Raw genomic sequence first — 14,106 nt, 5'->3', positions numbered from 1 at the left:
GAGGTGAGCCGTCCTCAGGAAAGGAGCTTATCAAGGCATCAAGCTCATTGATGAACTCTCCGAGGGAACCTGGAGGGCGATAAATGATAAGGATGTTAAGCTTGAAAGGGCTGGTAACTGTGACAGCATGGAATTCAAAGGAGGCGATAGACAGATGGGTAAGGGGAGAAAGAGAGAATGACCACTTGGGAGAGATGAGGATCCTGGTGCCACCACCCCGCTGACCAGAAGCTCTCGGGGTGTGCGAGAACACGTGGGCGGACGAAGAGAGAGCACTAGGAGTAGCAGTGTTGTCTGTGGTGATCCATGTTTCCGTCAGTGCCAAGAAGTCGAGGGACTGGAGGGAGGCATAGGCTGAGATGAACTCTGCCTTGTTGACCGCAGATTGGCAGTTCCAGAGGCTACCGGAGACCTGGAACTCCACGTGGGTCGTGCGCGCTGGGACCACCAGAGTAGGGTGGCCGCGGCCACGCGGTGTGGAGCGTTTGTATGGTCTGTGCAGAGAGGAGAGAACAGGGATAAACAGACACATAGTTGACAGGCTACAGAAGAGGCTACGCTAATGCAAAGGAGATTGGAATGACAAGTGGACTACACGTCTCGAATGTTCAGAAAGTTAAGCTACGTAGTTGCCATACCAGGCAGTGATGCAACCAGTCAGGATGCTCTCGATGGTGCAGCCGTAGAACGTTTTGAGGATATGAGGGCTTGGTGCAAACTTTTGATGGGGAATAGGCTTTGTCGTGCCCTCTTCACTACTGTCTTGGTGTGTTTGGACCATCATAGTTTGTTGGTGATGTTGTTACGTAACCTTACCACCTGGGGGCAACCCGTCAGGAAGTCTAGGATCCAGTTGCAGAGGGAGGGGTTTAGTCCCAGTGTCCTTACCTTTGTGATGAGCTTTGAATGCACTGTGGTGTTGAACGCTGAGCTGTTCTCAATGAATAGCATTCTCACGTTGGTGTTCCTTTCATCCAGGTGGGAAAGGGCAGGGTGGAGTGCAATAGAGATTGCATAATCTGTGGATCTGTTGAGGCGCTATGCAAATTGGAGTGGGTCTAGGCTTTCTGGGATAATGGTGTTGATGTGAGCCATGACCAGTCTTTCGAAGCACTTCTTGGCTACAGACGTTAGTGCTACGGGTCTGTAGTTATTTAGGCAGGTTACCTTAGTGTTGTTGGGCACAGGGACTTTGTTGGTATTACAGACTCAGTCAGGGACAGGTTGAAAATGTCAGTGAAGACACTTGCCAGTTTGTCACCGCGTGCTCGGAGTTCACGTCCTGGTAATCCTTCTTGTGACAAGCCCATCACGCAAGGACAGCACTTGCACAAATGACTGATGATTGGCTGAGAGAAATTGATGATGAAATGATTGTGGGGGCTGTCTTGTTTAGACTTCAGTGCAGCTTTTGACATAATCGATCATAGTCTGCTGTTGTAAAAACGTATGTGTTACGGCTTTACACCCCCTGCTAAAACATATGTGTTACGGCTTTACACCCCCTGCTAAAACATATGTGTTACGGCTTTACACCCCCTGCTAAAACATATGTGTTACGGCTTTACACCCCCTGCTAAAACGTATTTGTTACGGCTTTACACCCCCTGCTAAAACATATGTGTTACGGCTTTACACCCCCAGCTAAAATGTGGATAAAGAGTTACTTGTCTAACAGAACACAGAGGGTGTTTTTTAATGGAAGCCTCTCAAATATAATCCAGTTAGAATCAGGAATTCTCCAGGGTAGCCATTTGGGCCCCTTTTTTCAATTTTTACTAACGACATGCCACTGACTTTGAGTAAAGCCAGGGTGTCTATGTATGCAGATGACTCAACACTACACACGTCAGCTACTACAGCGACTGAAATGACTGCAACACTTAACAAAGAGCTGCAGTTAGTTTCAGAATGGGTGGCAAGGAATAAGTTGGTCCTAAATATTTCTAAATCTCAAAGCATTGTATTTGGGATAAAACGTTCACTAAACCCTAAACCTCAACTAAATCTTGTAATAAATAATGTGGAAATTGAGCAAGTTGAGATGACTATGCTTGGAGTAACCCTGGATTGTAAACTGTCATGGTCAAAACATATTGATACATTAGTAGCTAAGATGGGGAGAAGTCTGTCTATAATAAAGCACCGCTCTGCCTTTTTAACAACAGTATCAACAAGGCAGGTCATACAGGCCCTAGTTTCTACCTTCTTAACAACACTATCAACAAGGCAGGTCCTACAGGCCCTAGTTTTGTCACACCTTGACTACTGTTCAGTTGTTTGGTCAGGTGCCACAAAAAATTACTTAGGAAAATTGCAATTGGCTCTTCATCACTACTTTTATTTATGAGAGGTATTGACATGTTGAATGCACCGAGCTGTCTGTCTAAACTACTGGCACACAGCTCAGACACCCATGCATATGCCACAAGAGGTCTCTTCACAGTCCCCAAGTCCAGAACAGACTATGGGAGGCACACAGTGCTATATAGAGCCATGACTACTTGGAACTCTATTCCACAGTACTACATAGAGCCATGACTACTTGGAACTCTATTCCACAGTACTACATAGAGCCATGACAACATGGAACTCTATTCCACATCAAGTAACTGACGCATAAAAAAAACAGATTAAAAAACACCTTATGGAACAGTGGGGACTGTGAAGCAACACAAACAGGCCCATACACATACTCACACACACACACGATAACATACACACTATACTACATACACATGGATTTAGTACTGTAGATATGTGGTAGTGGTGGAGTTGGGGCCTGAGGGCACACAGTGTGCTGTGAATGTACTGTAATTTTGAAAAACATTGTATAAACTGCCCTAATTTCGCTGGACCCCAGAAAGAGTAGCTGCTGCTTTGGCATGGGGATCCATAATAAATACAAATGTTAACCTGTCTTAAGGTCTTACATCGGCTACGGAGAGCGTGATCACACAGTCGTCCGGAACAGCTGATGCTCTCATGCATGCTTCAGTGTTGCTTACCTCGAGTAGTAAGTAGTTTAGCTCGTCTGGTAGGCTTGTGACACTGGGCTGCTCGCAGTTGTTGTGCTTCCTTGTTGTCTGTAATCGTTTGCATGCGAGCGTCGGAGCCGGTGTCGTACGATTCAATCTTAGTCCTGTATTGACACTTTGCCTGTTTGACAGTTCGTCTGAGGGCATAGTGGGATTTCTTATAAGTGTCCGGGTTTGAGTCCCGCTCCCTTTAGCTCAGTGCGGATGTTGTAATCCATGGCTTCTGGTTTGGGGTCTGTACGTGCAGACACTGGGACGACGTCATCGATGAGCTTATTGATGAAGCCAGTGACTGATATAGTGTACTCCTCAATGCCATCGGAAGAATCCCGGAACATATTCCAGTCTGTGATAGCAAAGCAGTCCTGTAGCTTAGCATCTTCATCTGACCACTTTTTTTAAAGACCTAGTCGCTGGTGATTCCTGCTTGTATTTTGACTTGTAAGCAGGAATCAGGAGGATAGAACTACGGTCAGATTTGCCAAATGGAGGGCGAGGGAGAGCTTTGTACGCGTCTGTGTGTGGAGTAAAGGTTATCTAGAGTTTTTTTTCTTCTTCTGGTTGCACATTTAACATGCTGGTAGAAATGAGGTAAAATACATTTAAGTTTCCCTGCATTAAAATCCCCGGCCACTAGGAGCGCCGTCTTAGTGCCAGCATCGATTTGTGGTGGTAAATAGACAGCTTTGAAAAATATTGATGAAAACTCTCTTGGTAAATAGTGTGGTCTACAGCTTATCATTAAATAATCTACCTCAGGCGAGCAAAACCTCAAGACTTCCTTAATATTAGATTTTGTGCACCAGCTGTTGTTTACAAATAGACCCAGACCGCCACCCCTTGTCTTACCGGAGCCAGCTGTTCTATCTTGCTGATGCAGCGTAAACCCCGCCAGCTGTATGTTATCCATGTTGTCGTTCAGCCAAGACTTGGAGAAACATAAGATATTCGTTTTTAATGTCCCAATGGTAGGATATTCGTGATTGTAGTTAATCTATTTTGTTATCCAATGATTGTACGTTGGCTAATAGGACTGATGGTAGAGTCAGATTACCAACTCTCTGTCGGATCCTTACAAGGCACCCCAAACTACTTCCCTGATATCTCCATCTCTTTATCCTGCGAATGACGAGGATGAGGGCCTTGACGGGTGTCCGACTCGTTAAAGAAAAAAATCTTTGTCCAGTACGGGGCGAGTAATCGCTGTCCTGATATCCAGAAGCTCTTTGTCCAGTACGGGGCGAGTAATCGCTGTCCTGATATCCAGAAGCTCTTTGTCCAGTACGGGGCGAGTAATCGCTGTCCTGATATCCAGAAGCTCTTTGTCCAGTACGGGGCGAGTAATCGCTGTCCTGATATCCAGAAGCTCTTTGTCCAGTACGGGGCGAGTAATCGCTGTCCTGATATCCAGAAGCTCTTTGTCCAGTACTTTGGCAAGTAATCGCTGTCCTGATATCCAGAAGCTCTTTGTCCAGTACGGGGCGAGTAATCGCTGTCCTGATATCCAGAAGGTCTTTGTCCAGTACGGGGCGAGTAATCGCTGTCCTGATATCCAGAAGCTCTTTGTCCAGTACGGGGCGAGTAATCCCTGTCCTGATATCCAGAAGCTCTTTGTCCAGTACAGGGCGAGTAATCTCTGTCCTGATATCCAGAAGCTCTTTGTCCAGTACGGGGCGAGTAATCGCTGTCCTGATATCCAGAAGCTCTTTGTCCAGTACGGGGCGAGTAATCGCTGTCCTGATATCCAGAAGCTCTTTGTCCAGTACGGGGCGAGTAATCTCTGTCCTGATATCCAGAAGCTCTTTGTCCAGTACGGGGCGAGTAATCGCTGTCCTGATATCCAGAAGCTCTTTGTCCAGTACGGGGCGAGTAATCGCTGTCCTGATATCCAGAAGCTCTTTGTCCAGTACGGGGCGAGTAATCGCTGTCCTGATATCCAGAAGCTCTTTGTCCAGTACGGGGCGAGTAATCGCTGTCCTGATATCCAGAAGCTCTTTGTCCAGTACGGAGCGAGTAATCGCTGTCCTGATATCCAGAAGCTCTTTGTCCAGTACGGGGCGAGTAATCGCTGTCCTGATATCCAGAAGCTCTTTGTCCAGTACAGGGCGAGTAATCGCTGTCCTGATATCCAGAAGCTCTTTGTATAGTACGGGGCGAGTAATCTCTGTCCTGATATCCAGAAGCTCTTTGTATAGTACGGGGCGAGTAATCTCTGTCCTGATATCCAGAAGTTCTTTGTCCAGTACGGGGCGAGTAATCGCTGTCCTGATATCCAGAAGCTCTTTGTCCAGTACGGGGCGAGTAATCGCTGTCCTGATATCCAGAAGCTCTTTGTCCAGTACGGGGCGAGTAATCGCTGTCCTGATATCCAGAAGCTCTTTGACCAGTACGGGGCGAGTAATCGCTGTCCTGATATCCAGAAGCTCTTTGTCTAATCCGGGGCGAGTAATCGCTGTCCTGATATCCAGAAGCTCTTTGTCTAATCCGAGGTGAGTAATCGCTGTCCTGATATCCAGAAGCTCTTTGTCTAATCAGAGGTGAGTAATCGCTGTCCTGATATCCAGAAGCTCTTTGTCTAATCCGAGGTGAGTAATCGCTGTCCTGATATCCAGAAACTCTTTGTCTAATCCGAGGTGAGTAATCGCTGTCCTGATATCCAGAAGCTCTTTGTCCAGTACGGGGCGAGTGATCGCTGTCCTGATATCCAGAAGCTATTTTATGTCATAAGAGATGATGGCAGAAACATTATTGCACAAAATAATTGACAAATAACGCGAAAAAACCCACACACATTAGCACAAGTGGTTAAGAGCCCGTAAAACGGCTGCCATCTCCTCCGGCGTGCCCAGTTAAAGTTTCAGTTTTTTGTCCTGTGTTGTGCCCAGGGACTGTACTCTAATCAGTTTGTTGTGTTAATTTATCGGAGAGAGCTTTTTAAGGAGCTCCTATTCATTTTAATTGCTAATCGGGTTTGGAGAGGCTGCCTCTGCCAGGGAGAAGTTGGCACTCGTTGATGGCCAGAGACTCAGGCTGTGTGTGTGTCTTTCTGGGGCCTTGTTTGTGTATACAAGTGTTAAAAGTGTGTGTGTTGGTAAATGTGTGTGTGTGTGTTATAACTTAAATCACAGAGCCCCCCTGGTTCTGCTTTACAGACATGCACTCCTGTATATTACCATTGGGCCTGGGCCCAAAAAGCCTGCTCTTTATCCACTGATTCCCCCATAGGGCCTCTTTAAGCGCTCCGTCTGATGGCTAGACTAGCTGGACCCTTTAAAGAGCCACAGAACACGCTGATTGCCATGTCTGTTTTTCTGTTGCTCATTACAAATAAGAGATTTCAGTCTTGGAAGTGTGTTTCCTGACTGAGTCAGCATTTGGTTAATGTTTGTACCCCATAAGCCGATTTCGCTTCTTAAAATCCCCAGAATTAATCTAAAATAAGATAATTATCTGTAATTTATTGATGTTTTTGCTGAGGATGTTTTAGTTGATCAATTTTACATCTAAAAAGGTGTTTGGTGCAGTATTTCTGTAGTAAAACAATGAGCAAAGTGTTGTCTTATGTAAACAAATTTAGAGCTGCTGGGTAGGTCTGTCTCACTGTTTATGCTATTGGATTGATAACAATCGCTGCAGCTGTTCACCCCATGTTAGTTGTGGCTAGGCTAGGCTAGCTGGGCCCTGTAAACGCTCCGTATTCGGCCCATGTGACAAACAAAATTTGATTTGATCTGGTGGCAAGGCTAGGCTAGCTGGGCACTTTAAGCGCCTGGTCTGGTGGCTAGGCTAGGCTAGCTGGGCACTTTAAGCGCCTGGTCTGGTGGCTAGGCTAGGCTAGCTGGGCACTTTAAGCGCTTCGTCTGGTGGCAAGGCTAGGCTAGCTGGGCACTTTAAGCGCTTCGTCTTGGTGGCTAGGCTAGGCTAGCTGGGCACTTTAAGCGCCTGGTCTGGTGGCTAGGCTAGGCTAGCTGGGCACTTTAAGCGCTTCGTCTGGTGGCAAGGCTAGGCTAGCTGGGCACTTTAAGTTCCTGGTCTGGTGGCAAGGCTAGGCTAGCTGGGCACTTTAAGCGCCTGGTCTGGTGGCTAGGCTAGGCTAACTGGGCACTTTAAGCGCTTCGTCTGGTGGCAAGGCTAGGCTAGCTGGGCCCTTTTAATTGCTTTGACTGGTGGCTAGCTGGGCTCTTTAATCGCTTCATCTGGTGGCTAGGCTAAACCCAAGCTTCAAGCTTGGCTCTGAATCGTTGCCCTGGTTGAGGAGTAAAGCAGTGTGAGGGATGCTGAGCCCTGTCTATGGAGTGTGAAGGGAATGAAAGTTTGGCATGGTGTGAATAGGAATGGATCTCTTGTCTCAGTACATGGAGCTGTGAGGGTTCAGTACGCGCCACTCTGGGCCTGGCCCCATCCCTACTAGGGTGAGGTACGTCAAAGACCCTATTTATTTTTTAAATCACAATAAATAAGATGACATGGACAAGGGGGCAAGAAAGAGGGCCAAGGTGAGAAGGGGAGACTTCCAGACTGACCTGAAGGCTGGACTGTGGTCAGCAAGAAGACCTCTGACCACACAACCAAGGCCAGCCAGCCAGTTGCTGAAGTTGGAAGGCTCAACCTTAGGAAGAGGACAGGCCCAGGCAGATAGCAGGGGACTGTTCTGTCTAGACCTGATTAAAATCCAGGACTGATGGACTGTTCTGTCCAGACCTGACTGAAACAAACCAGGACAGATGGATACATCTCTCACAGCTGGCCGTGACCTGTAGACCCATGGGGCAGCGCACAATTGGCCCAGCGTTGTCCAGTTTAGGGGAGGGTTTGGCCTTCACTCTTTGGCGGCCCGGGCGCATGGACACCATGTGTACGGCGTTTCCTCCGACACATTGGTGCGGCTAGCTTCCGGTTTAAGCAGGCATTGTGTTTCGGAGGACTCACGGCTCTCGTCCTTGCAGCGATGGGACAAGACTGTAACTACCCATTGGAAACTACGAAATTGGGGAGAAAAAGGGGTAAAAAAATGTATAAAATACTTAACACATTCTTATTTACAATGATGGCCTACCCTGTCCAAACACGGACAACGCTGGGCCAATTGTGCTCCGCCCTATGAGACTCCCAATAACAACCAGTTGTGATACAGACCAGGATCGAACCAGCGTCTGTAGTGACGCCTCTAGCACTGATATGCAGTGCTTTAGACCTCTGCTCCACTCTGGAGCCCACTGATATGCAGTGCCTTAGACCTCTGCTCCACTCTGGAGCCCACTGATATGCAGTGCCTTAGACCTCTGCTCCACTCGGGGGCCCACTGAGATGCAGTGTCTTAGACCTCTGCTCCACTCGGTAGCCCACTGAGATGCAGTGTCTTAGACCTCTGCTCCACTCTGACCCACTGAGATGCAGTGCTCCACTCTGGAGCCCACTGAGATGCAGTGTCTTAGACCTCTGCTCCACTCTGGAGCCCACTGAGATGCAGTGTCTTAGACCTCTGCTCCACTCTGGGAGCCCACTGAGATGCAGTTTCTTAGACCTCTGCTCCACTTGGGAGCCCACTGAGATGCAGTTTCTTAGACCTCTGCTCCACTTGGGGGCCTTAGACCGCTGCTCACCCTTAATGTTGTCTAGTTTTCCGTGTTCCATTTTGTTGGTCTAACTTTGTGCACTTGTTTTATGCTGATTTTATACGACTTTAAATCTTTCCTTTAAATCCATCGTTTCCACTTCATCATTTACGTTTAGGATGGTGACGCATTCCGATTCACTCAGAGCAGTAGCAGGTTAACCTTCCTGAATTTACTACTGTGATTGTTAATACGTAATACCCTCATGTGTTATTGGGTTATGACACGGCATCTGCATGATTGATGGATAGTGGAAAACCAAATCTGCGGAGGCCTTATCCAATAGGACAAGGGCTTTCTTTTGACTAAACTGTTTTGTGAGACCGCTTCCCACTCGCCTGCTTTAATGGCATCATAAATAGCGCTCCTATCTTTTGAAAGTGCCTAAAATGAAGTGCCCCAAGCGGTGCTAGTAAATAAGTGTGCTATTGGCCCTAACAGTCCGATAAATGCGACGTGACGCTTTTAGGATAACGAATCAGGTGTTTGTGTCCCAGAGTCAACTGGAGAGAGCCTACTGATATTTGTTTCACTTCTGCTGAGGCGGCGCTTTGTTGTCACTGTGTCTGCAGATGTATTATTTCTTTACTTATATAACTAATATCTCTCTCCCCCTCTCTCCCCCTCCCTCTCTCTCCCCCTCCCCCTCTCTCTCTCTCTCTCTCTCTCCCTCTCTCTCTCTCTCTCCCTCTCTCTCCCTCTCTCCCCCTCCCTCTCTCTCTCCCCCTCTCTCCCCCCCTCTCTCCCCCTCCCCCCCCCTCCCTCTCTCCCCCTCCCTCCCCCCTCTCTCCCCCTCCCTCTCTCTCCCCCTCCCTCCCTCTCTCCCCCTCCCTCCCCCTCCCTCCCGCTCTCTCCCCCTCCCCCTCTCCCCCCTCCCCCTCTCCCCCTCCCCCTCCCCCCCTCCCCTCTCCCCCTCCCCCTCTCTCCCCCTCCCCCTCTCTCTCTCTCTCTCTCCTCTCTCTCTCCCCTCTCTCCCCCTCTCTCCCCCTCCCCTCTCCCCCTCCCCCTTCTCCCCCTCCCCTTCTCTCCCCTCTCTCCTCCTCCCCCTCTCTCCCCCTCCCTCTCTCCCTCCCCTCCCCCTCCCCCTCTCCCCCCTCCCTCTCTCCCCCTCCCTCTCTCCCCCTCTCTCCACCTCCCTCTCTCTCCCCTCTGTCTCTGTCTCTCCCCCTCCCTCCCCTCTCTCCCCCTCCCTCTCTCCCCCCTCCCCCTCCCTCTCTCCCCCTCTCTCCACCTCCCTCTCTCTCCCCCTCTGTCTCTCTCTCTCTCTCCCTCCCCCTCTGTCTCTCTCTCCCTCCCCCTCCTCTCTCTCTCTCCCACCCTCTCTCTCCCCCTCCATCTCTCTCCCCTCCCCCTCTCTCTCTCTCCCCCTCCGTCTCTCTCTCTCTCTCCCCTTCTCTCTCTCTCCCCATCTCCCTCTCTCCCTCCCTCTCTCTCCCCCCTCCCTCTGTCTCTTTCTCTCTCTCCCCCTCCATCTCTGTCTCTCTCTCTCTCCCCCATCGGTCTCTCTCTCTCTCACCCTCGGTCTCTCTCTCTCTCACCCTCGGTCTCTGTCTCTCTCTCTCTCTGTCCCACTCTCTCTCCCCCTCCATCTCTCTCTCTCCCCTCCGTCTCTCCCTCTCTCTCTCTCTCTCTCTCTCTCTCTCTCTCTCTCTCTCTCTCTCTCTCTCTCTCTCTCTCTCTCTCTCTCCCCCTCTCTCCCCCCTCTCTCCCTCCGTCTCTCTCTCTCTCTCTCTCCTGTTTTTTTTCCTACAGAAATGCTGTCCATGGTTTTTCTCTCATCCCAGTGGACAGCCTGAAGGTGACCATGAAGGAAATCCTGCAGAAGGCACTGAAGAAGAGGAAAGGCTCTCAGAAAGGCTCTGGTATGGGTGGCATAGATGCTTTATTACATGCTTATGGAAATCCTATTAACCCCATTGTGAAGCACCCAAACAATGAAAGTAGCATGTGTTCGTAAGTAGTGTGCTTCATATATTTGAGTGTGCGCGTGCATGCACAAGTGTGTACTTGAATTTGCCCTCCCCTTATTTTGTTGCTGTCTTCACACAAAGCATTTCCACAACCCCCACCCCTCCAGAAAAACCATCAGGGTACGATCTCTGATAGCGCTGCCACACAGTGTTTAATTTGTCATGCTCAGATCACCTGGGGATCTGATAGCAACTGAGGTTTTAATACAAAAGTCAGACGGAACCGATCGCCTCTCCCAACGCCAGGACACAGATTAAGCTGGGGCGGCACGGGGTGGGGCTGGCGCTTTCTCTCAACCCCACCCAGTGATGAAGGCCTGAAAGGGATCATGTTGGGAAGCAACGGAGGCACAGAGAACAGTAGAGAAGACAACACACAGCAGTCCACATACTGAGTGGAGAGAGCAGCCCACATACTGAGTGGAGAGAGCAGCCCACATACTGAGTGGAGAGAGCAGCCCACATACTGAGTGGAGAGAGCAGCCCACATACTGAGTGGAGAGAGCAGCCCACATACTGAGTGGAGAGAGCAGCCCACATACTGAGTGGAGAGAGCAGCCCACATACTGAGTGGAGAGAGCAGCCCCACATACTGAGTGGAGAGAGCAGCCCACATACTGAGTGGAGAGAGCAGCCCACATACTGAGTGGAGAGAGCAGTTCCACCTACTGAGTGGAGAGAGCAGCCCACATACTGAGTGGAGAGAGCAGCCCACATACTGAGTGGAGAGAGCAGCCCACATACTGAGTGGAGAGAGCAGCCCACATACTGAGTGGAGAGAGCAGCCCACATACTGAGTGGAGAGAGCAGCCCACATACTGAGTGGAGAGAGCAGCCCACATACTGATTGGAGAGAGCAGCCCACATACTGAGTGGAGAGAGCAGCCCACATACTGAGTGGAGAGAGCAGCCCACCTACTGAGTGGAGAGAGCAGCCCACATACTGAGTGGAGAGAGCAGCCCACCTACTGAGTGGAGAGAGCAGCCCACATACTGAGTGGAGAGAGCAGCCCACCTACTGAGTGGAGAGAGCAGCCCACCTACTGAGTGGAGAGAGCAGCCCACATACTGAGTGGAGAGAGCAGCCCACATACTGAGTGGAGAGAGCAGTTCCACCTACTGAGTGGAGAGAGCAGCCCACATACTGAGTGGAGAGAGCAGCCCACATACTGAGTGGAGAGAGCAGCCCCACATACTGAGTGGAGAGAGGTGTGGAAGGGAGGAGGTCTATTCTCTCGTTGACCCCCCCTCCGGCTTGTACTACAACTGGCTGTCCCTTTTTTATCTGCCCCCACCTGATCACCGGCGTGCCCCCCCCCCACCCCCCGTTCTAATGACCTCCTCCATCCTCCGTGGTTTGCTGTCACAACCACTGAAGACAATGTTTGATGATGATGATGATGATGATGTGGCGATGATGGCGACGATCCCCTTAGACTGGACAAGGCCATGGCATGTCTGCCTATTTTCCTTTCTATTGCTTGAGACCTCAGCCTACTGTCTACCAGGGCCTAGAGTGATGAAGACATTAGCAATCCCCTAACTAGCTCCCTCAAACGGAGCTAACCTCTCCACAACACTAACCTTGCCAGTGGCTTGGTCCTACCCCTTTTTGCTGTAGTGTTTTTTTTCTTTTTTTTTTTTTTCTTGGGGATATCGTGTACAATGTCCTTGCACCAAGACAACCATCTTGTTGGCTTTGTCTTCTCAGATTGGACCGAATTGGAGAAAAAAAAAGAAAAAAAAAATGGTATCCCAAAATGCAGTGCTACACAGCTATTAGAGAGAAGTTAAAAGAAGAAGAAGTTTGTGTCTTGAACGTATATCCTATTATAAATGCAATTTGTGCTAAAAGCCTTCTTTAGGCATGTAATAGTATGCATAGCCTCTGGCTACTAAAAGCCTTCTTTAGGCATGTAATAGTATGCATAGCCTCTGGCTACTAAAAGCAGAGTTCCATTTAACTCCATGAAAATTGAATGAATCACTGTTCTCGGGACATGCTTTGCTAAGTGAGTTGAAGAGGATGTGCTTTTCCGATGACTGAATCTTTCATTTCGGCGCCCTGCTTCTAAAAAGCAGAAGAACGTCTTGCTGTACCATTTCTACATTGATTTCTGTTTATTTATATTTGGTTGTTGTTGTTGATTATGAACCAATCTGTTTGTGTTAGAATTTGGACCTGAAATATGGAGAGTGAAATTCTGTTTTTGCAACACAACTTCCTTGCGTCGGCCACCTCGGTCCATAAGTGTTGTGGTGGTACAAATGTTAACACCTTCAAGCCCTCTTTCATTTAAAAAAACTCCACCCTTTAGAAATGTCAAGTCCTAAGACCCCATTAGAGGTCTGGATATCACACCAATTCCATATGCTCGTCTGAAAACATCTATCCTTTAGAAATGGCAGATTTGGTCACTGATAAATAAATCAGTTCAGGCTCTGCTCTTCACATCTCTGTTTGACTGAAAGAAGTTCTGAACCTGCGCACTGTGTGACCAAGCAGTTGCCCCGAACTCACCTGCTAATTAGGCAACTTTGGCAAATGTTTTGTTGTCTGAGGGAGGGAAATGCTGTAAATTAGGCGACTCTATATGTATTTTGAAAGATGAGACGTTGAGGATTATAATAAATACCGCTTTGATGTCATACAAACAAACCAAACACCTGTGAGTCCAAATGTGAACTTCACATTTCCATCTCATAAAACTGATGGGAAATATAGTTCAACGTTTATGATCACTATGTTAGTTGTACAGTTACCAGATGACATGGTGTTATACCCTGGGTCGTTCAGAATGAGTCTGTTTGATGTACAGTTACCAGATGACATGGTGTTGTACCCTGGGTCGTTCTGAACAGAATGAGTCTTTTTGATGTACAGTTACCAGATGACATGGTGTTGTACCCTGGGTTGTTCAGAACAGAATGAGTCTGTTTGTTGTACAGTTACCAGATGACATGGTGTTATACCCTGGGTCGTTCAGAATGAGTCTGTTTGATGTACAGTTACCAGATGACATGGTGTTGTACCCTGGGTCGTTCTGAACAGAATGAGTCTGTTAGTTGTACAGTTACCAGATGACATGGTGTTGTACCCTGGGTCGTTCTGAACAGAATGAGTCTGTTTGATGTACAGTTACCAGATGACATGGTGTTATACCCTGGGTCGTTCTGAACAGAATGAGTCTGTTTGATATACAGTTACCAGATGACATGGTGTTATACCCTGGGTTGTTCAGAACAGAATGAGTCTGTTTGATGTACAGTTACCAGATGACATGGTGTTATACCCTGGGTCGTTCAGAATGAGTCTGTTTGATGTACATTTACCAGATGACATGGTGTGATACCCTGGGTCGTTCTGAACAGAATGAGTCTGTTAGTTGTACAGTTACCAGATGACATGGTGTTGTACCCTGGGTCGTTCTGAACAGAATGAGTCTGTTTGATGTACAGTTACCAGATGACATGGTGTTATAA

General features: G+C 48.5%; 1 protein-coding gene across 2 annotated transcripts in view; it reads left to right on the top strand.

The window, feature by feature from the left end:
- The window catches only part of mapkap1 (MAPK associated protein 1), a 116,018-nt gene that overhangs the window by 44,516 nt on the left and 57,396 nt on the right, over positions 1 to 14,106 (top strand). For both annotated transcript variants that reach the window (XM_046290610.1, XM_046290609.1), the window contains one exon: positions 10,406 to 10,515. In XM_046290610.1, the coding sequence (XP_046146566.1) occupies positions 10,406 to 10,515 (110 nt within the window). The remainder of the gene's footprint in view (positions 1 to 10,405; positions 10,516 to 14,106) is intronic.

This window comes from Oncorhynchus gorbuscha, linkage group LG11 (assembly GCF_021184085.1).
Source record: "Oncorhynchus gorbuscha isolate QuinsamMale2020 ecotype Even-year linkage group LG11, OgorEven_v1.0, whole genome shotgun sequence".
NCBI lineage: Eukaryota > Metazoa > Chordata > Actinopteri > Salmoniformes > Salmonidae > Oncorhynchus > Oncorhynchus gorbuscha.
This window is presented reverse-complemented; position numbering and strand designations above follow the sequence as displayed.